Source organism: Cryptomeria japonica, chromosome 9, assembly GCF_030272615.1.
Source record: "Cryptomeria japonica chromosome 9, Sugi_1.0, whole genome shotgun sequence".
Lineage (NCBI taxonomy): Eukaryota > Viridiplantae > Streptophyta > Pinopsida > Cupressales > Cupressaceae > Cryptomeria > Cryptomeria japonica.
This window is the reverse complement of record NC_081413.1, coordinates 389,435,886-389,460,347: the sequence shown is the minus strand read 5'-3', so window position 1 is coordinate 389,460,347 and position 24,462 is coordinate 389,435,886. Positions and strand designations below refer to the sequence as shown.

General features: G+C 37.5%; 1 protein-coding gene across 1 annotated transcript in view; it reads right to left on the bottom strand.

Moving 5' to 3' along the window:
• The window catches only part of LOC131072891 (peptidyl-prolyl cis-trans isomerase CYP37, chloroplastic), a 155,565-nt gene that overhangs the window by 110,355 nt on the left and 20,748 nt on the right, over positions 1 to 24,462 (bottom strand). Inside the window, exon 4 of the mRNA XM_059211637.1 lies at positions 6,851 to 6,946. Within this exon, the coding sequence (XP_059067620.1) occupies positions 6,851 to 6,946 (96 nt within the window). The remainder of the gene's footprint in view (positions 1 to 6,850; positions 6,947 to 24,462) is intronic.

The window sequence follows — 24,462 nt, the reverse complement described above, 5'->3', positions numbered from 1 at the left end:
CTATTGTATAATATTATAAAACATTAGAGTGTCTAATACAAAGAGATTCATCCCTTATATAGTGTTTGAGAGATGTAATTGACAATAATGTGATATTTGTCCAAACTCTGAGATTCTTATTACTAATAGTAGTTAACATTATGTAATGTCCCCTTCTCAGCAGTGATCAGTTCAGTTGGCCGTTAGCCTATCCCGAAGACCCGTAGGCTAGTCGGGAGCAGAAACTAGGGTTTCCTACCTCTGGGAGGATGTTTTGGCGTTTTTTATGGCTTGCATGTTGGAGTTTGTCAGTTTTGGTTTTGGATTCCTTCTGGGTTTTCGAAAAGCTTCGCAATGATGATATGCATAGCAAGCAGCGGAGATTGGCAAACTTACTATTTTTAGTAAGTGGAGGCGAGGGCAGCTTATTTCTTTGGGTTTTCCTGGGTTTTCAGAGAGCTTCGTGATGGTGTAACATGCAAATGAATCTGAAGACTTTTTCCAGACTTGCTATTTTTAGTAAGTTGCGACGGTTGCTCAGAATGTGGTAAAAATCACTTTGGAAACACTTACTATTTTTGGTAGTATGCTATTTTTAGTAAGTACTATTTTTAGCAATTCTGATTTTGGCAGGTTCCTGTGGTCCAGTTCAGTTGGTTATTTCTGGCAATGCAGTTTCAGCACTTTGGCCCTCAGCTCAATATGGCAATTGTTTAATATTTGAGGAAAAATGTTTTTAATATATTTTAATGCCTTGGTGTGAGATTTATATATATCTTTATTATTGACTTGGACGACTTAAGGGAATGAAATAATATTTTAAGTCCTAAGTCAATTTGGCATTATATTTTACTTCCTCATTTGGATGCCAAAGTTCAATTTTATAATTTATGTCAATATTATTGGCATTTTAATTAAGTTCTAATGCTCCCCTATGTTGGTCGACTTAGAGTGAATGGGGAAATGGAATGCCAATGCCAAATTAATATGAAATGAAATTGCATTTGGCTTGGGCACCATTTGGAGTGAACTTGAATTTGAATTTGGAGACTTTAGAGGGTATAAATAAGAGTGTTGGGCTCTTATTTTGGGGATACTTGATTATTGATATTGTTATGCTATCGGATTGGTGCCAGTTGAGCTTCGAAGTTGAGAGCTTCCTAGCAACCATCAGTTTCGTGCTTGAGAGATAGCACCTAGCTCGTCAAATGAGACTATCTTTCATCCAGAGAGATAGAGTGAGCTGATAGAATGGATTGTGAGCCTATTTTCAGTATTTTGAGTGTTTTGGTGTGTTTCTAGCTTGCTGGTTTTGGGTGTGGTTGTAGTGTAATGCCCCGCTAGGAACCCTAAAGGATTACAACACTACAAGGCAACTAAAGGGGAATAATTTATTTTTTTTAAAAGATTAAGTGTATTAATTATAACTTTGCACAAATAATAACACAAGCGGAAGTCTATCATTGACATCCTAAAGGGTTACCAACGAAGATTACTTCTAATTAAAACTACATCACAATATTAATCCAATTATCCATCTAAATTAGGGAAAATCAATTACGATTAAATAACTCAAATTCATAAATTGATTTCCAAAAGATAGACTTAAAGAGTTACAACATATATACTTCCAATGATTCATTTATACATAAGATGAAAGATAATTGAAACAACGTACATCCAATGAACTTTAAATTACAACATTCCATAAATTACATGGCTTCCATAGAACAATAAAGTACAAAGGTTACAAAGTTGCTGATACAATGACCACACGGGCCTCAAAGGTACAAAATCAAGAACATGAGTTGTTACACGAAGCAAGAACCAAGATACACCGGCGAAGCCAATCCTCGCATGAAGGTAAGAACAAGATATCCGATGGGAAGTGGCACTACCACCCGACCATGTGATCCCATAATGGAACCACCCCACTGTGCTAGGAGATAGCAGAAGACCCTCAAGCAAGCAAGATAAGTACAACAGTACACATGACTCCGCAGTACACAAGTGACTCAACTCACAAAACACTAGTGACCTTAAAGAGAGAGTGTCATCACATGGCTTAAGATGGTTACCCTAGGTAGGTCTCCATAGGTCCCGGCCCCCATCTTGGGTTATCCTGGTAACCTCTCCCGAACCCCCGGCTCCATCTAAGCATCATGCGGACCCTACCAACCTTTCGTGAGGACAAGGTGGTAGGTTTGCCATTCCAGGCCTTCCCAAACACCTTGAGCCTATACAAGCACTCAACTGTGTACGGGGTACATTATCTTAATTAATTTAATAACTACCCACCCCCTAATCAAGTTATTAGGTTATCACTTAATAGCTGACTTTCGAGGGGTTATCCTGCCATCCACTTTGGGTGCAGCCCCCGCCTGAAAGCCACTCTCTCTACTAGGACACTAACTGGATAAGACTCTCTATGAGAACTCTATGGTGGGACTGACAGCCATATCTAATCCAGACATAACACAGGTGAAGGACTCACAGTCACAAACCCAGGATTGACCAATAGGAACATAACACATATTGGCACACATCCTCAAGGTTTAAACATCGACACCTGACTAAGGGGTAAACATCAACGACATAATGACAATTTTAACAATATTGCAACGACATTTAAACAACTAGACTACAAATATTATTAACACAAGATCCCACACAAGCAATCTTTCTTTTAAGCAGTCAACAACATAAAATACTTGCAATAAAGATTTCTGGAAATAAAGAAATCGCATCTATTTAACATAAAGAAACGGTGAAGTCACATGTCTAATAAAGTTGAATTGGAACCACATTTAAAATTTTAAACCCCCAATCAATTGATTATGATAAAATTATAATTTACCCCAAATCAACCATAACCAAGTCAACATTTAAATCAAATTAAACAGATATATAAAATAATATAAAATAATCCCAGTATGATACATATTCATTGAATATAATATCATATGATTATATTACATTACTTATATAAAGAAAATTAATATTTAATTTAACCAATTTCACTTTTATCCCAAAAGTTAATAATAACTTCCATATATTTTTATATATTTTCCAAAGTACAAAGAAAGAAATAGAATTAATCACTAACTAGAAGTAATATTAATTAACATTAATATTATTATCAATAATAAATAACTTTAATATTATTATTTAATATTAAATAATATTAATATTATTATTATTTCTAAATAACAATAATATTATTATTTATTATTAAAATAACATTAATTATTATTTTTTTTTAACATTAAAATTTTTTTTTTTTTTAACAACAAAAAAAAAAAATAAAGCAAGCCATTTTACATGGGGCCCAAGGCCTCCACGGCAGCAAGTGCTGCTGCCCCAAGCATGAGGAAGCAGCGCTTGCTGCAACCTCATACTTGGGGAAGCAGCACTGCTGCTAACCCCAAGATGGGGAAGGCAGCAAGCTGCCTGGGAGAGGGGGTGCGTGGGCTGGGTTGAGCCCAGCTCCCCGCCACCGCCCCCAATCAAAAAAAAAAAATTTCTTTAATTTTTCTATTAAATTAAATTTGTTTTTAAAGAATTTCTGAGACATTTAAAGGATTCAAAATTGAAATACAGAGATGAAAATCTCTGTTAAAAAAAAATAACAAACAATCCCCAATCAATTTTTTTTAAACAAATATTTTAAACAAATAGAGATATCAAATAAGTCACTGGTAATGAAATTTTTTTTTTTTACCAGCAATAAAATCTCTAAGACAAAAAAAAAAGTGATAGGAAGAAGTCTCTCAAATCAAACCAATTCATTCCTAAAATCAAATTGAATGGGAACAAGCTTGATCTCCATTTCTCAATTGATTTTCTTTGCCCAAACAAGAATGGACAAGAAGAAATTTAACTCCTAATTATTTTTCCAATCTAGAAATTACCAGGAAGAAACTATTTGAGGAAAAACTTGGCAAAATTTTGCCAACATAACACTACTCAAAAACACAAAAAAAATAACTCAAACTACAAACAGCAGGAACAATTAATTTCTTGCATAAACAAAAATGAAGAACATAAATTAAATTATGAAATTACTTGGAGAGTTTGAGTTTGAAATTTGATAACCAAATTGATGGGATTCTTCTTCAACAATCTCATGGCAAGCAAAGATTCATAACCCAATACTCATAAACCAAACTTTTTAACAACAATCAGAAAATTGGAAGAAAGCATGGATTTTTTAAAAATAAACAAGAAGAATTCAACCAACCTCTGGAGTTCCCAAGAAGAAATTGTGAGTTTCAGCAGAATTCCAAGCCAATTCAAAACCCAAAATCCTCCTTCCAAGAAATTTTTCCAAAATTTGTTTTTTCCTCCCAAACAAGCATATGCTTCCAAAAATATTTACAAGGGTAAAATAGGAAAAATATTTTAACCTAATCTTTTAGGTTGAAATATTTTTCTATTAAAAAAACATTTAAATAAAAACAATTGACTTTTTTTTTTTTTCATATTCCTCCAAAAGTAAATGGGAATTTCTCTTTTTTTTTTTTTTTGTAAAAATACATTTCTCACATTTAGAAATTTAATCAACTTTTCAACTAAAATAGAAATCAATAATTTAACTTTATTTTGTATTTATTAAAAGCAATTAACTTTATTTATTTTACTTCTTCCATTTGATTTAAACATGATTACTTTTCCAAAATAAAACAACTATAGATTTAAATCTAATAAATTAACCAATTAAGCTAGGCTCAAGACATAAAGGCATAATAATGAATAAATTGCTTATATCAACAATGAATGACAACTTAAACTTAAATAAATAACCGAACCACTATGGCACACAAACCGAGGAAATGCAAGAAGATTTGAAGGTCGAACAAAAGGGATGGACGACCGACTGACGACACTCACAAGAGTAGACTGAGGGTAAGGACTAGGGTCAACAGCTATCTCCTCCACTCCCATCGGACATATAAGGCACGCTCAGACCTGTGAAGCCAAGTGAAGACGATACCCCGTACCTACCCGGTACTTGTACCTGCAATATCCTACATCATCGAATCACACATGCATGCATATAATATATAGAATACACGGCACACACACCGATGAAGGAGAATCGCGACGTTCCCTGTCTCACCGAAATGAGTGAAGGAAAATCATCCCCTTGCATCCAATACAATTGCAGACACGCAACATATATATGACACATCGCCTAGATAAAGTAAGATGTCAGTACAAAGCAATAATCCATGAAATACTAGAAATCACCAGTACTGAAATACTGAAAATAACTCATGCATCTAATATCCAGATAAACATGAAATAATATCAAATACGTCTGAATAATGTCGAGCAATAAATTGTCAACTGAATAGTAAACTGCAACATAAAATCAGTCTAATAAGTCCGATCGAGAAGGGGTACTACATGTAGCTTATTTTAATTCATAACTCTTTGTCCGTGTATCCATTCATTCTGGGTAATAGCTCATTGGAAGACCCTCTGTTGGGCAGTTTTTCATCTGGAGGCTCGTATTATGAGGTGGAGTGTGTAATTTTTCATTGCTGGTCGAGTTTCCTTGCTGGCCGTACCATTTCAGCCTTGCCTGGGCTGCGAGCAGAATTTTCAGTGAGGTTTGATGTGGTTGCTGGGTTGGGGTTTGATCACCTTCACCCCTAGCCTTCTTTTGCCGCTGGTTTGGAGCTGTTTGGTGGATTCTTGAGAGAGTTACGGGCATTTTTGTGTTGCTGATTCGTTTCTGATATTGCTGGTAATTCATTTCAGATTTGGTTAAGTGTGTATTTGGCTAGCTATTTTCAGAGATATCTTATTGTAATTCCTTGGGGTACTTTCATTTCTATTTAGAGATTGAAATCATATTGAACTGACAGTATTTGCAGGATAAAATATTGTAAGATTGATTTAGTAGTACTGAACAATCCATTTCTTTGCAATATACTTGTATCACCCACTGCATAAGTGGAAGAGGCTGGCTTAGCCGCCTATTTCTCTATTTTACTGTACTCCAGTCCTCCCGTTCAATAAGTGGTCAAGTGATTATTTGATGTTCTTTGTCCTCCCGTTGCATAAGTGGTCGAGTGATAGTTTTGTTTATGCATAGTCCTTCCGCTGGAAAGTGGTCGAGTGATTGTCTTGTTCTATCTTTGTTTGGCTTGTAAATTGGCTGGTCATACCACCAAGGAATTGTTATTTTTTACTGTTCTTACTTCACCCGTTGGAAAGTGGAAGTGGTTGGTTTAACTGCCAATTGTATTGATCATGATATTTCTTACTGCTAATGCTAATGGGTGGTGATCTTGTGTTAAAAATTGAAACAAAAAGTAAGGGGATGTCTCCCATTATCACACACCATTACGGTGACTTTAATACAAAAGGTAAGTGGTATATTCTAAAAATAATGACCACAAACACACTCAATGAAAAAAATATATACAAGGCCACAAATCTTTCTCTAAAAGGAAAGGATGGAAAATTGATGGTGTAAATAAGTCAATCTTGTTAATATTTAGTGGTCAATAACTAACCATTAGTCCAAAAAAGAATTCCAAGTGACCGAATCTCTTGGGATGAGTCTCCTTCCAGCTGCAACAAGTATAATCTCCACCTTACCCATCCATTGGATACTTAAAATAATGAATAGTCATTTTGAATGTCACTTATGATTATATGATTATATATGTTTTGTTTGTGGAAAAATATTCTCTTATGTCATTACATCCAATCATAGAGCAGCCCAAGAAGAATTCAGAAAAGAAAGGATGAGAAGACAGTTCAGTTAAAATCTCTTTTAAGAAGAATTCTTCTCAATACTTTATATTTCTTTTTGTGACACTAACTATATTCTAAATTGTAAAAAACTAATACTTACCTCGCCATTAATAAGGTAGTTGTATAGTTCTAATCCCTTTTCTTTCATATTCAATGGTATAGAACCTACAATGAGTTCTTGCTCCTTCGTTGCTATCTGAAACAAAAGATTCAAATAAAATGAATATTATCAGTTATAATCTCAACTTGAGAATGCAAATGTCTACTCACCTGAACAAATGTTCTCCATCTTTACTTATTGAAAAGACTTTTGTGCTTAGCTTTGATGTATGAGTTGTATCTTGAATAACTCCGTATAACACAACTAAAAAAATTCAAGAGCATTTAATAAGGATATCACAATAAAACGAGAAATTTGAAATTTTCATAAGCCTTATCAAAACAAATATTTACAAAGGCTAAGTTATTCAATAAATGAAAGCATGCCATGCACAGATTGAATTAAGTAGAGAAGAATTTATTTGAGCTGGAAGATTTTTAAAAGGTTGGAGAGTTTCATGTTGGAAGATTGGACACTTCACAAAAATCGGCTATTATGAAAGAAGATGAACTTCAAAGGAAGACATTGTTATGACAAGAAATAAGTGGATGAAGAAATTGTTAAAAAATTAGTTGTTGAAAATATTGCATGCAACCAAAATGAAGTGGATGTAGTCCTCTTGTACTATGAAGGGGAAGAAGAAGAGATAGGAGATTATTGTCAAGAGATGAGAATGTACCTTTTGACAAAGTTACAAACAAATAGGAGTGTTCTATGCAATGGATATGGTTTGTTTTAGGGTTTATTTCCATTTCCTATAGTTATTCCTTAACCCAACATCTCAGGGAATACCCCCCTTGGCCTAGGAGCCTAAAGCTAAAGAAGACACTACCCACCTTAGCAAATTAGTCCATCATTAACCCTACCTAATCATAAGTTAAAGGTGATCTTCCCTAAGTTTGACACCCTTGGCACTAAGGAATGGCCTAGCTTTCGAGATTTAGGAGCCTACAATGTAGAGCACCAACAAAACTCATGCAAATGGAACAAATCTCCATTAGTTTGGTTATTCATGTAGTTAAAATGCTTGAGTAAACTTATAGTTCATTGAAATAGAATTACAATTTACATGTGTACAGTTTACTTATAGTCTTGTTGTAATGTCCCCATTTGGGATTTGCCTTCATTTAGTCTTGAGAGAACAATTTTAATTTAAAGTGAGAGTTGAAATATATTAATAAACATAATTTTATCAGAATTGAATACATTTCATTATAATATTTAACTTAAAATTCTAAGAATAGTTTGGGAGATAGAGCCTATCTTGCTTTATTGTAATAACTTCCCCTTGAATTGTCATGTCAAAGATCAATAAACTTAGTTTATGTAATTGGCATGGGGAGAAGGGGAGAAGTCCATCAATGTTATTGTCGAATGTCTTTGTACTAATGAGAACTAAGTTTACTTCCAGATCTTAGAGATTCTATAAGTAATAACTTAGATATAATGTCTGATCTGAATTTGGACTCAGATTTCTTATGGCGTTGATTACGATATAATTACCTTTAAGTATGGTTCTAACTTCTCTTGAAAGACTTCTATAATCTCCTTACGATCTCTTCATAAAATCTGCAAGTAATCTCCTTCTCAAGTCTGCTTTAAGCTGATCATAAATCAGCAAATCATCTTCACTAATGACTCCTCATCAATCTTGTGCATATGCTTGATTCTCTTCTTTATTCACCACACACTCTTCTCAAGACCTTACTCCCTTTTATATTTTAAATGATCACATGAAAGCTAGCTTACCGGGTTCGCCCCTAGACACCCCTAGTTCCGGTCTGGTATGGTCCGGGTCCCTGGTTCGGGTCCGGTATGGTCCGGGTCCCTGGTTCGACCAAGGTTCGAATTTCCCAGAGGGGGTTCAACCCGGTTCGAACCCGGGTGGACCAAGATCGAACCAGGTCAAACCCGGGTGGACTAAGATCGAACCAGGTCGAACTCGGGAGGACCCAGGTTGAACCCAGACGGCTAGGCAGCCCAAAACGCACTTTTTAATGCAAAATTTTAGTTTTTTTTAAAATCCGCCATGTAAAAAGTGAAACTTATACCCTAAAAGTGACTTCTAAAACATTATATTCACTCATTTCACCTCATTTGTGTTGCAAACAAAAGTTTTATGAGAGCAGGTTGAAGAAAGGGTGAACAAAATTTGGCTTCCAAGATCAAATAGGAGGAGTTGAAGACTGATTTTTAAAGCTTCAACAAGTGCTGCAGCATCATTTCCATACATTTGCAAGCTACCATTGCCTACAAGAGGTAGATTTTTTAACAGTTTTTTCCAACTATTTTTGTTTCCCAAATTTTCAAACATGAAACATTAATTGTTTTTCATTATTTTGTTTTTGTTTTTGAAAATGTTTATGTTATTTCTTTCCATAGGAACTAGAATGGCATCTACCTCTTCCTCCATTGGCAATAAACAAACAATTACAAAACAAAGAAATGATCTGAATTCTCCCTTATGGAAGTATGTTGACATTTTAAACCCACTTCTAGGAGGTGGGGGATTTCGTTGGAGATGCCAAGGATGTGGTATTGAACGTAATAGTTCATATTATTGGGTAGTAGGCCATTTGTGTGGAATAAAAGGAAGAGGCATCAAAAAATGCCCTAGAAAAGAAGGTAACCCTATACCAAATGAGATAGTGATGAAATATTTTAAGGAGCACGAGGAGGCAGAAGAGAGAGAAGCTCGTAGATTGACTCAAACCTCTGCAAAGAAAACAAGGGGAATGCAATCCCCATCTCATCCCGATGTTGTAGTACAATACCACCCCTTCTTTTCCACAAATGAATCTAAAAATGATCCACCCTTGACACGCAAAAGAACAAAGGGGCCTTTAGAAACCGCATTTCAAAATGAGAGTAGAGACATTGCTGACCAAGATATAGAAAGGTGCATTTGTGCAAATGGGTTGGCTTTCAATGTAGTTCGCTCCCTATATTGGAAGCAAATGATAAAAAGTGTTAATGAAGCTCCAAGAGGGTATAAGGGCCCAGGTTATGAGAAGATACGTGGAACATTATTGGACAAAGAGGTGAAGAGGGTTGAAGATGCATTGAAACCCATAAGGGATTCATGGGCAGAAACAGGTGTAACAATTGTTTCAGATGGGTGGAAAGATGCTAAAAATTGTCCCTTGATCAATGTCATAGCGGTGTCCCCTAAAGGGGCAATGTTTTTGAAAGTTGTGGATTGTGAGGGCCAAGTAAAAGATGGCCAATTTATTGCAGAAATTCTCATCTCCGCCATTGAGTCAGTGGGACCCCACAATGTTGTCCAAGTGATAATGGACAATGCAAGAAATTGTAGAGCTGCTGGTTTGTTGGTTGAGGAATGCTATGATCACATCTTTTGGACACCTTGTGCGGTCCATTCACTCAATCTTATGCTACAAAGGATTGGGACTAAAATAAAATGGATCAGAGATGTGTATGCGGAGGCTGAGGACATCCAGATGTTCATCACAAACCACCACATGTCTCAAGGGATTTTTAGATCCTTTTCGAATTTGGAGCTATTGAAGGTAAGTGAAATAGTAATTCAATTTTACATTTTCTGATTTTTTTAATTTCAATGTTCATAATATCATTGTGTAAGCTATATTATGTATTCTTCTTTAAAGTTTGGCTTTATTTTTTAATCATTTTGGCATTAATTTGTGTTATAGGTTGCTGAGACCCGTTTTGCATCAAACACAATCGTCTTAAGACGACTTGCAAAAGTTAGAGTGGCACCATGCAATATGGTGATCAGCAACAATTGGACTGTATGGAAGCAGAGTAGCAGTGAGAGGGCAGAAAAAATTAGGGAGAGAATATTGAATGAGAAATGGTGGGATCTTGTTACATATCTCCTAAGTATCACTGAGCCCATTATGAGTATGATTCGCTATACCGACATGGATAGGCCTTGCATTGGTGAGATTTATGATGGCATTGACTCAATGCTTGAAAAAATAAAGTTCACTATAAATGCAAAAGAGAATGACCCCGAGGAGCAATTCTTCAAAGAAGTGAAAGCAATTATTGTAGAAAGGTGGAATAAGATGACCACCCCTTTGCATCTTCTTGCCTATGCATTGACACCAAAGTACTATAGAAATCAGTTTCTTGATAAACCAGGAAGGATTCCACCATGGAGAGATCTAGAAGTATCTGATGGGTACAAGGCAGCATTTCTTAGACTATATCCTGATGATGATTTGCGAGATATTGTTACAAAATGAGTTCATAGAATTCGCAAATGGGAATGGTCTAAGTGTTGAGGCACTTCGTCATAGATCCAAGAAGGATGCTCATAGCTGGTGGTACTTCCATGGTGCATGCTTCCAACACCTACAACCCCTCGCTGTAAAAGTTCACAAGTTTATTTATAGTTTACTTTGTCTTCATAGGTTGCTAGTAATTTTTAATTTTAATTTTATTAATCTATAACTTTAATTGTTTACTTTGTCTTCATAGGTTGCTAGTTCATCTGCTTCAGAAAGAAATTGGAGCACATACTCTTTCATCCACTCAGTAAAGCGCAATAGGTTGCTATCAAAAAGAGCGGAGAATTTAGTATATGTGCATTCCAACCTACGTCTTCTTTCACACAAACAACGTGACTACACACAAGGGGAAACGAAGATGTGGGATATAGAGCCAGAGCATACTGATTTGGATGCTCCCGCTTCTCAGCTTCTTGCATTGACACTTGATGACTTGGAGGGTGAGCAAACTTATAGTGCAAGTGCAAGTGGTGTTGGCTCATCTAATGTCAATGTCAATGATGATGATGATGATGAAGAGGAGGAGGAGGATGATGAATTAGCTGATCCATTTGATGATTAAACTTTATATTGTTGAAAGTTGAAATAATGATACTTGAATATTTTGTCATTTTGATATTAAACTTGATGTATAAGATGCTATTATGGTATGATCATGATGCTATCATTACAAGTTTATGTTTGTTATGTTGTTTATATGATGCTATGTGACATGCTAATCTTAATTCATGCTTACAGGCTGCACAAATATAAATATATATATATATATAAAACATTTACATGTTTTTGTACTAACGAACCCAAGCCCCTTTTCAAAATTTTGCCGTACCGATGCCCGAACCTGAACCGGCAAGCTAGCATGAAAGGATGCAACACTTCAATGCAGATGCAACCATTTGAATGATTATATATTTTAATAACAAATTATAATATATCTCTCACACACTTTTATTCATACACACCACACAATTCCTACTCACTTAAATATGTTATTTTATTTCAATTACACCACACAAACGTGCACTATGCAAAGTCGGCCCTTTTCAACATCTTGCAATTTTGGGCTCCTCTTCCCTTTTGCAAAGTCGGGGCTATCAGGAGATTGCTTTGGGAAAACTCGGCATTTTACTAGTTTTTTGAAAGCCCGAATTTTCTTACAACCCTCCCTCTCTCATTCAGGTAGTTGAAGTCTTTTGCAAGACTTTATTTTCAATGATTATTGTGAATCCCCTTCAAATTTCGGCCCTTTTGGCCAAGATGCGAGACTTTCTATTAAAACGTCTTTTCTCCCTTTTCAATTTTAGGTTGGAAAACTATAATGTGCGATTTTCTTTAGGGTTTTGCTCATGAAACTTGGGTATATCAGAAAAAACGCAACATTTTATGCTTTACTTCAAACACCTAGCTTGGATACGAAAGCGGCCATTTTGATTTAAATGTGTGATTTCAGAAAATTAGAGATTTAAGGCAAACTAAGCAATTTATTTCATTTTGGTTTTAAAAGACCTCTCTCTTTCCTGGGCAGATTGCAAAATAAAAAGACGAGGTTCCCTAGTCCAGGATAGGGTGTGTGTGCAGAACGCACAACAAATGGCAACTCGGCTAGGAAATGTTCCTGAACATTTCAAGGATGACTATCCGAATCGAACCCCAAAATCTCTGGTATATACCCCACAAAACAACCCAAATGACAAAAAGACAAATTCAAAATAAAATTGAGGTCGCAAACTGAATCAAGTCACCAACCTTGAAAATCAAGTGTGTGTAGTGAAGTTCATTCCTGCTTAAAGAAAGTTGAAACATCATCGTTCAATCAAGACAAGTTAACTTGTGGACTCAAACCCCAAAAGCAACCTGGATAGAGCCCCGCTGCCAGTGAGCGTCTATAGCCCCAGCGGAGTTATCGCCTGTAAGCCCACAGAGATTGCTCTGTTTCTAGTAGATATATTTTGAATACCGGCAGAGGTGTCTGCATTCCCAAAGCCAAGCAACTTGATATTTCTTTTCTTTTCAGTTTCTTTCCTTTTGATTTTTCTTTTGTTTTCACTTTTTCACATTGGCTGGTAAGCAATGAAGCCTACATGGGATTGAGTGTTACAGTGGTCCCTGAAGCAAAGCTTCAAATTTTTTGTTTCACTTGCAATGACTTCCCTTTGACAAACAACAAATTGAAACGATTTTAAGCGTTTAAATGTCCAATGATTACAATTTTGGTGACAAAAAGCAGTAAGTAGCTAAATTTTTAAAAAGACTAAGCCTTAAACCAAATGGACTGACTACGGGGGCAACCGTCAATTAGGTGCTCTACCAAAGTCGACATCCAAGGATCAGACCGAAAAACATCCTGACTTTGCACACCAAAGCTAGGAAAAGCAAACATACCCCCACAAAACGACAGGGAGACAACCCCTTCTGAAAGCAAACCTACACTAAAACAGCAAAGCAAACTAACTAAAGCAGAAAAACAGGGAAACTAAGCTAAGAAACAGAAAGCAAAACTACTATAAAACAGAAAACAAAAACCTAAACTAATTATATACAAGAGGAGACCGACTGTACAAAATGTGGATTGTTCGCATGCGTCCCCAACCCAGGATGATTTCTCAATATATGCAGCAGTAACAGGGCAACAGGGATAGTCCTAAGTTTGGCTGACTTGTCTTTGTATTCTGAAAAGAAAATTTTCAGTTGGCCACTCTCGGATTTAACCAGGACATCGGGTAGTATTAACAATTGGGGAAGTTCGTTAGGTTTGTGGTTAATCCATTTACAGGTTGCTTTCCCGACATATTCAAAATCAAACTGCAAACTTTCAAAATTAACAACAGGAGGGAAAGAAACAACCTGGCGTGTTTCTGAGTCATGCGGAGTGTCATGTGGTGGAGGGTCTTCAGCTACCTCAAGAGGTCACAACTAGTGGTGTAGCATCTCGCTTACGTCCGGCTTGTGCAAATTAGCATCAGATTTTTCATCGGGTGGTGCAGGCTGAAAAGCAGTCTTGAATTCAAACTCAGGAAAGTGGAATGCATCATCTGCTGGTGCATCTTCGGTTTGCATGAACAATGCGGCTTTATGCACCTCTGTCAGCATATCTTCGAATAGCAGGGACTCTTCGATCGATTGATCCTCAAAAATGTCCTTGACAGACTCTTGGACTACATCCTGCATTGGTGGGGCTGCTGCAAATTGCTTTTCAGCGTCGGGTTGCTCTACGAGGCTTACTTGATCATTATCTTCCGCCCTGGCTTCATCAAGTGCAGGGACAGCACAATCATCTTCTGTCACATCTTCTTTTAGCACAACGACAGCAAAATCATTCGCTGCCATAGTCTGATTGACTGGTTCATCTTGTTCAACAATTGGCAACTCCATCTCAACATCATCAGGGAGTGCCGCTCTGCATTGATTTTGCGTCTGTCTATACTCATCTGCAGCAAGGTAGGCACTCCACACTTTGTTGGTGATGCTCTCCTCTAGTTCTTCCAGTAGTCCATATTGGGTTTTAACTTGACTGATTGCCTCCATGCATAGCGAGCAAGTGAATTTTGAATGTGGAGTGCGGTGAATTTTGCACCACCAAGGTGACAACACACTCTCCAAGCATAATTCTTCTTCGAGACCAAACTGGTTCTCAATCCGGTCCTTAAATCATGTAAACTCATCAGTGTTGGATAGAGGATTGGGGATATCCGACTGTTTGAACTCTTCTGACTTGGGGATATCCCAAAAGAATATTTGCCCCTGCAATGCAAGCTCAACCCTTGACAGGAATGTAATGCAGCTCGATTCTTCGTGCTCTGTTGTGCCATGAATCCTGCAGTGACCTGCGAATGCGAGCTCGAACAGCTACCTGGGATATAGCTATAGACTCAACCTTTGCTGGAATTGGAAAATGTTGGATTGCGGACAGCCTTCATGAAGTAGTTGACCATACATACTGACTCAGAAATTTTTGGTATTTTCAAATTTTCTAAATTTTTTTTGGCTAATCTGGTTTAACACGGATCTTGCATATCCCGAATATAGCAATTAAAAGGGCGCAATAGACTTAACTTGCTGCAAGGAACCTAACAGAGCCCTCCTTCTAGCACCAATTATGTTGACGCGTCTAAAGTCGCATCGCTGCAACTCTATCCGGCCAACATAGAATAGAATGTTCTCGCCAAGTATCATATCCTCTCTTGTATAAGGAAGCCCTAATGCTGCTTTTAATCAATCAAAGGGGACAACCTCAAGGTTCCAAATGTCAGTTCTTGACTATGGGATAACTCAACGGTCGATGTGTTTTGCTGGGAGCACAAGGGGCCTTACGTTTTGCAACAAGTTGGTCTGTATCTAATTCTCTAGTTGGGAAATAAAAGAAAAAGAGAAGGGTTTAGGGATCCTAAGGACAGCGATAAGAATGACTAGTGTAGCGGGTAGACATATTTCCATTAACAGATTCTTGTTTTGCCAGAGACATCCTCACAACTAGACAAGAACGGTGCAATCTCCAAGGGGTGAAGGATTTTCAGACTGGAGACACTCATTTAGGCACCCAATTCTGGCGCAGCCTAAGACGAACACTTGCAGTTTAACTAAACATAGTTTGGGTTCAGACTAACCATGCACGGTGACCTACAATCAGCAGGCCCCCAATGGTATGAACCTGAAATGCATCAAATACCCCTCCACATTTTGCCATTAAAATCACGGAACTCTAATTCTAACTAGCTGAAAGAAACCATGCAAACAGAAGAAAACAAAGATAACAAACACCATATTTCAATGTTCATATATTTGCTTCAGCTGCCATTACAACAATTTCAGCAGCATTTCTATGCTACTTCTAGCTACTAAATTCTAACCAGAATCTAACTATCTAAACCTAAAAATCTAACCCTTTACAAAAAAAAGGCCTCTGCCTTTTATAGATTTTGCAAACTGAACCAGAGGTTAGGATTGACTGCATCCAAGGGTTGCAATCTGCCTTCGAGAAGCATGGTAGCTTTAACCCATGCCTACTCAATTCTCAGTTATCCACCCAACCAATATCTCAACTACCTACAACTATTTGGCTTTAATTCGGTCAATCCGGCAGCTGAACACAACTGACCTGTATCCCTTTGTTTTTTAAAATTCTTGAATGGGACCCACAGGCAGTTCTTTTACAGTAAAATAGTTCAGTTTTTAAACTGATTTTTTGGAATTTCTTCCAGCGGTGTATTTTTGAGAATGCACATTTTGAGTATTTTGTGTTCTTGGTCTTCAGTCTGGCTGGTGGACTCTAACTTTGTCATTCATGGTGGTGCGCTTCCCCATGCTTCGTTTTGCGCTCTGTGGTGCGGTCCTGCATTTCCTCTTTCGGCGTTGGTTGTGATCAAGGCTTCACTTTGCGCTTCAGGTTGACGCCTTAGCTCGTTGATTCTGCAAACAGTAAATTACGATTTGAATTATTATCTTGCAAAATAAAAAATGATTTCAACAAATATTAAATTTAACTTTTAAATGTCCCTTTGAAGAAAACTTTGCATCTTAATTAAAAGTGTCATGGCAGAATTCGGCCTTTGAAGGCACTTTGAAAACTCGGCTTCTTCTCATGAAATGCACACCAAAATTTATTTTATTTTGACACCCCCCTAGCCTGATGAAATTCGCGACCTAGAGGAAAATGGGCAATTTAATGATTTGAATGTCTCCCTCTTTGGTTGGCAGAATCGGCCCTATGAGAATTTTTGGCTCATTGATTATTTTGTGCGACTTTATATTGCGTTAGAAACTTCGGCTTTATTTTAACAAGTGTGAACTTCCTCTATTTCGCACATTTTACCCTATTGGCCCGATTTTAGTTTCTCTGGTTTCAAGTCGAAACATCCTTTTCTTGCAAATTTTAGGCATTTTGCCCAGAATGTGTGAATTTGACTTAAGTCACATCGTCTGGTGTTTTGTGTGAGCTTTCAAAATGTTTGCCCTCTCGATCAGCAAATTCAGGATTTGTAAATGAGTTGTGTGATTTTCACTAAATTCAACATCGGGTCTTCTGCGGCATTTCACGGGGAAATGAAAGTCGCTATCTCCATCTGGTTTCCTTCGGGTTAAAACCGATTTGCATGAATTTGAACTTTTAATCACTTTCGGCTCAAGAGCCGAAATTGAAAACTTTGAGTTTTTCAGCATTAGACCTTGTATTGCGCAATTTTTGAGCTTTAGATTTTTTTTTCAGGAAAACTGAAGGTTTTGCACGATTTTGGAGGTCTTTGGTTGTTCAAATACCATTTCATGGCAAGTTCGGGCTTTTGGCGTTTTCTTCTTTTTTTACGAACGTGCACTATGCAAAGTCAGCCCTTTTCAACATCTTGCAATTTCGGGCTCTTCTTCCCTTTTGCAAAGTCGGGGCTATCAAGAGATTGCTTCGGGCAAACTCGGCATTTTACTAGTTTTTTGAAAGCCAGAATTTTCTTACGGCCCTCCCTCTCTCATTCAGGTAGTTGAAGTCTTTTGCAAGACTTTATTTTCAATGATTATTGTGAATCCCCTTCAAATTTCAGCCCTTTTGGCCAAGATGCGAGACTTTATATAAAAACATCTTTTCTCCCTTCTCAATTTCGGGTTGGAAAACTAGAATGTGCGATTTGCTTTAGGGTTTCGCTCATGAAACTTGGGTATATCAGCAAAAACACAAGATTTTCTGCTTTACTTCAAACGCCTAGCTTGGATACGAAAGCGGCCATTTTGATTTAAATGTGTGATTTCAGAAAATTAGAGATTTAAGGCAAATTGAGCAATTTCTTTCATTTTGGTTTTAAAAGACCTCTCTCTTTCCTGGGCAGATTGCAAGATAAAAAGATGAGGCCCCCTGTCCAGGACAGGGTGTGTGTGCAGAACACACAACACATTCTTGGAGCTTATTTGGGGGATTTATGCTTGAGGAAAAATATTTTACAAGTGAATTATTTTGAAGGCATGATGGACGCCTTAGAAAGAAATATGTTAATTTTATGAAAATAATTCACTTCATTTCCTTGGACGCCATATCTCACTTTATGAATATTTCATAAAGTATATTTGCTATCTTGAGGGGGTCGATTTGAAGAATTAAGAATTATTTTTGACTGATGTTGGGTTGGACGTCCCTTTTGAGGTATTTTCTCATTGAAATTATATCCTAGCAATTGACTTAATATTTGTCTATATGGGGCAGCCACTAAAGGGAGAAAATGCTTTGGTTCTAAATGAAATATTATTATCCCTTGGATGATTTGTGGAGGAAGTGAAATGAAATCAAATGAGAGCAAATTAAAGGAGATTTGAATGTGAATGTTTAATCCCATATTGGAGGGAAAGGAAGTTCGACTTGAGGAGAAAGTTATAAATATGCACCTTGGCCCTCATTTTTGGTATCCAAGAACAATTTTATAATGAAATGTTGTCAAAATGCAGAGTGATAGCTTCAGGGAACGCTTACCTCCTAGCCATAGCTTGATTTCTTGCTTGCAATACAGCAACTAGTCGAGCCAGAGAGTGCTCTTCATTCAGAGGAGTGGATTGAAGATAATGTTGCAGATTTATGTATTAGATTTCTGATTTTTGGGAGTGTTGTAGTGTGTTTCTAGGTGGTTGTTTTTCCAGTGTAGCTGAAGTGTGTTTTCGCTTGTAGCTCCTTGTGTGTGTGTCAGCTCGTTCTGGGTGTTTGCTAGATCAATTCCTATGCCATGGGCATTCATCTTGTAAGTTTTTGTTGAATATTTCGGAGTATGGAATTTTATATTGCAAGTCGTACTTTTCAGCTGTAGACGTTTTTGCTGGAGGTGTTTGGGGTTGTGTGTTATGCTGATTGTGTTTTGTTGGAGTCATTTCCTTAGTGTTGCCTTAATCACTTTATGCCTAGGGTCTTTGGAGTGTGTTTAGAGATAATTTGGGTGTGTTGGGAGTGATTTATAAGTGTTTGTGAGGATTTTCATGTTGCTGGTCTGTATTTCCAACCTGTTGTTCATTCATATCAGATTTAGTTTTTGGGGGTTGAAGCTGGTTTTTCAGGTGTGTGAGTCTATTGGTGTGGTGTGATGAGTCTTGGTAATAAGTTGCAGTTGTTAGTTTGGGTTTTGGCATTTGAATATCCATGATGAATCATATTGTAATGCTAGTTAGTAGTACTAACAGCAATTTATTTGAACTCTCTTAGTCCCACTGCATAAATGGAAGAGGATGGTCTTGCCGCCTAGTTTGGACAGTGATTCTAGTAATTTTGCAATCCATGTTTGCATTGTAAAGCTGATTAGTAGTACTAACAGCTATATACTTGGATTGCTGCTCTTTGTCCCACTACATAAGTGGAAGAGGTTGCCTTGCCGCCTTCTTATCTATTGTAACACTGTCCTCCCCTCCCGGTGAATAAGCGATTGAGTTGATTGTAATCTCATTCTCAGTCCTCCCGTTGAATAAACGGTTGAGTTGATTTCTATTTCATTTATAGTCCTCCCGCTGCATAAGCGGTCGAGTGATTGTTGTTCTTCAGTTTGTAATCTTCTAATTGGCTGGTTGCACTGCCATACTGTTGTAGTAGTTCTTACACCTGCTGGATAAGTGGAAGGGATTGGCTTGCCACCCAGTATTGTATTTGAGATTTCATTTCCAGCATTTATTGGAGTTAACGATCTCCTTGACACCGTATGCTCTCACCCTCCCATATTGGGCTCTCGATGATCAGAAAGTGAAAGGGTTACTTTCAGCGTTTCCTTTCTGCGCAAGTTTGATTATTCTAACCTTAACGGGTGAATTTTGTTGTGTTAAAAATCAAAAAAAATTGTGGGGATATTACATTTTTCACTTTGCCGAGTCCAGCCAAGTCTGAGCCGAGTTTTGACTCCGGAGTTCAAGTCGAGTCGGCCTCGCCGAGTCCGAGTCCCGTTTCTTTGATGTGGATACAGCATTTTATGCCATGCACAGAAATTCATACCAACTATAGTGGTGAGTTGAACTACTGAAAGGAATAATTAATGATTATATTAAAATCAGAAACCTTTGATAGTTGAATGATTGATGAATGATTATATTAAAATCAGAAACCACAAGCTATCCACCATCCAAGAAAAAGAAGCCTATCCCAAGTGAAAATTCTCCTTTCTTTTTCAAACCGTTGATATCTTCCTCTTCTAGCATGGCTGGAAATGCTCCTCCTCTTGCTAGTCCTTGGGGGGCAGCTTTTGGTCCTTTGGCTTTAACACCACCACTTCATCCTCTTCCGCAAGGATCTCGCAACAATTTTCCTAAGTTCTATGGAGATGGCAAGCAGCATCCCGATGAACATATCAAGTCTTTTTACATTGCTTGTGGTGTTCTTGGAGTAGAACATCAAGATGGTGTTGTCTGGTTGTTCGTGGAAACACTTCAGGGTATTGCAGCAGATTGGTTTTATAACCTTACTGTTGGTTCAATTGTATCATGGGCTTCATTGAAAGATAAGTTTGAGGAACGTTTCAAGCCTGCAGAAGATGAGCATGCCTTGCTAGCTCAGTTGACACAAATGAAGAAGGATACGCATGAAGGCATGCATGAATTCATTGCTAAGTTTAATAAACTTGCAAATAGAATTCCTACAAATTCTCAACCTACTCCTGAGAACCTCAAGTGTTTCTTCATAAATACTTGGCTTCCTGAGGTTAGTTTCTTCCTGAGAAGAGATTTTCCAATGGACCTAGCTGCTGCTCAAACAATGGCCACTGAGATTGAAGATGATTTAATCTTGGCTGGTAAAATCAGAAAAGACCCTAATTGGTCTAAAGGGAATTCATCTTTTGATGTGTCTACCTCAGGCACTATAGACCCTATGGTGCAAAAGTTGGCGAATGAAATCATTGCTTTGAAGAAACAAATTTCCCAAAACTCGTTTGCTGCACCATATTAGGATATTCCAAGGCGGACATATCCTAATTCTACATCCGGTTATGCTGCTAAAAACCAGTCTAAGTTGCCTCCACCACCTGAGAGGCTTGCTCTTGAACCACCACTACAAAATGCAGCAATTGGATATTATGAAGCTGATTCAAATGATTCATCATTTGATTATCAGCCCGAAGACGCTACTTTTCTCCATCCTGAAGAAGAAGTGGTTGGCGACTCTACTATAAGGTACATGCATTATGATGACTCGGCAACTGTTGAAAGAAGTCATATTCATGCATATGCTGTTATGACGCGATCCCAAACAAGGTTGGCTCAACAAGAAGCAACAAAAGTGGTAGGGAATGTTCATTCGCCTGTTACTATTGCTAAAAGAGGAACACTGCTACCTACTCTTCCTATGGACGCAGCAAAGAATCAAGTAAGTGATCATAATCCTCTTGTTATTTCTTCCAATGAGCCTAAGATCAGTGTGCCTAGCCTTAAATCTCAGTCACACAATGTTCATCCCTCTCTAGCTGGTTCATTTCTCACTTTTGACATTATTGACCATGCTAGGAAGACGAAGATTCAAATGTCTGAAGTTGAATATTTACAAGCTAATCCCGATCAATTTGATAGGTTAGCTAGCTTTATTAAGAGTAAGGACACTCATCCTATACTTGAAAATACTACTCCTCAAGAACCCAAGAATTTGCCCAATCATCTAGTGACCATCCCATCTGTTGTTCCAGGAAAGATAGAACCTTTTTATATTTCCTTGCTGATTAATGGCTTTCAGTTGAGCAATTGTGTCTTGGATTCTGGTGCCTCTGATAATGTCATGCTTGCAAAGGTAGCTCAATCCTTAGGGCTGACCTTGACCAAAACTTTTGGTCATTGTTACTCCATGGAGAACAAACAAGTGCCTCTTATTGGGCAAATCAAAGATGCTCAGTTTGCATTTGCAACTTTTCCAGAAAAGAAAATAAAGATGACTGTTTTGGTAGTTGATGTTCCTACCTCTTATGGAATGTTGTTGGGCCACAACTTTTGTAAGGACGTAGGCGGTGAGCTTAATATGGATATGACTGAAGCCAGGAAACCTGTTAAAGGCGTTGTGCAGAAATTAGTTCCTGAAAAGGAGACCAAATATACCGTTGTCAAGTCAAATGATCCCCATGCCCAAATCCTTTTTGAAACTACTGGTTTTGGGAATTATTATCTCCATATAGATGAAGTCTTTGAGTTTGCTGAAGATTGGCCTTCCAGTGGTTCCGATGCCTCAATACTTTCAGCCAGTGAAAGGTTTTTTGATGCTGAAGAAGATCAAGCGTTAGAAGTGGGATATTCCGATTCATACATTATGGTGGAAGATGCTTCGTCTTTCGTTGCTGATGAAAATACTCAACTATTTGTTCAAGAAGGGGAATTTCAGTCTTCTCCTACTAAAGAAGAAAGTTCATCTTCTTCTATTGATAAAGATGATACTTTTTCTTTTCATAATGCACCCATCCTGGATAAGGGTAGTACTAGCCACTCTAATGACACCAGCAGTTCGAATCACGTCTGGACTCTTGAGTTTGATGGTAGCTGTGCTGCAAATGGATCCGGAGCTGGTATTGTCCTCATTTCTCCCAAGGGAGAGATCTTCCCATATTCCTTCAAGTTGCAGTTCGCTAATACCAAGAATACAGCTGAATATGAGTCACTTTTGTTGGGTATGGATGCTGCTCCCAAAAGAGGAATTAAGAATCTACATGCTCAAGGTGATGCGGAATTGGTGGTCTGTCAAGTCCAAAATATTTACCAGACAAGGAATGACTGGCTCAAGCATTACCGGAATCTAGTATGGGATAATATTGAAAGTTTTGATGCTTTCAGTATTACTGTTGTACCTCGTGAATTCAATGATAGAACTGATTCTCTCGCAGTCTCAGCTACTTTGTTGATTCCACATCTTGATTTTGGTCAAGATAGATACACTATTGAGTTAATTTGCAGACCCAGTGTGCCTAACAATTGGGATCATTGGCAAATTTTCAATGATGATAAGCAGATTATAAATTTTCTTCAGACTGAAGACAATTTTAATAATCTGTATTTTGAAGGAACCAACTCATCTTCTTCATCTTAAGATTCAATGTCGGATACATCATTTGAAGCAGATGATGAAATTCTTCAATTAAAAGGGAATAGAATTCCAAAGGTGTTGGTTTCTCTTGAGAAACTTTTTGATAAACATGATCGCTTTATCGAGAAGCAACAACAAGAAAATTCAGAATCTTCTATGGGATTTGAAAAGTACAATATTGGTTCAGAAGAAAATCCTAAATTTGTCAATATTGGCAATAATTGCACTCCAGAAGAGAAAGAGAAGTCCATTCAGCTTTTGCGTCAATACAGGGATGTATTGGCTTATTCCTATGATGACCTTAAATCTTTTCATCCGAAGGAGATGCAAAATGATATTCCTTTGAAGCTTGGCGCAATGCCTTTTCATCAGAAGCAACGTCAATACAATCCTAAAATTTCAGATACTATCCATTCTGAGATTCAAAAAATGCTAAATGCTCGGATTATCTTTCCTATCCACCATTCAACGTGGGTAGCAAATTGAAAGATCCCTAAATGGATTCTTTGCTGCCCTGGATAAGTTTTAATTAATAAACTATCTTTCAGAGCCTTTTGGTGTTCTTAGAGACTAGACAGAAGATGCAAAAAAAGTTGTTTATTTTTTGGTAATGGGGATTGAAACCATTAACCAATAATAACATAGAATTCAACTCAAAATAAGATATCAGCTTCTGATTTTATTTATGACAGCAGATTACATTCAACTAGGAGTGAAGATACATTCACCAAAACAATTAGAAACATACCACGGATCCAGCGCTGGGGTTTGTTGTTGATTTGCTATCCAGAAATGGATACAGGCATGAGTTGAAGGTACAAGGGCAGTCCAGATGTACCAATACACTTATACTACCTCCAAATGAATTACCAATAACAAATTGGGCCAAAAACCCAATTACCAGCTAGAAATCCAAATTCTGTCAGGCAAAATTATACAATTTTAGCCTTAAATCCTCACTGTTTTGCTCACCCTGATCTCAATTCAAACCTGATGACTGTGATTTCTTCTACACAGTCCTTGATGATCCTAACAATGAAGTTAAGAACAAGAAATGGAGTTAAAACCCTCCATTTTATTTATTATCACTCCACAGCCATCTGTAATGGTACGGCCCCCTTGGGACACAGTACAGCTGCCAAAAGAAATAAGTAATGCACTGAAATTGAATGTATTCTTGCTCAAATCTGATGTAATGACCTTGCTGCTAATGATTACTGAGTTTGCTTGTTGAAATGACCCTCAATATGCCTAAAACAAGCTTCTGATGTGTTCCACATGCCTCCTGTAGAAGGGATTCCATCCTCCTGAAGACCAAATCTGAGGTTTCCGTCTCAAACCTG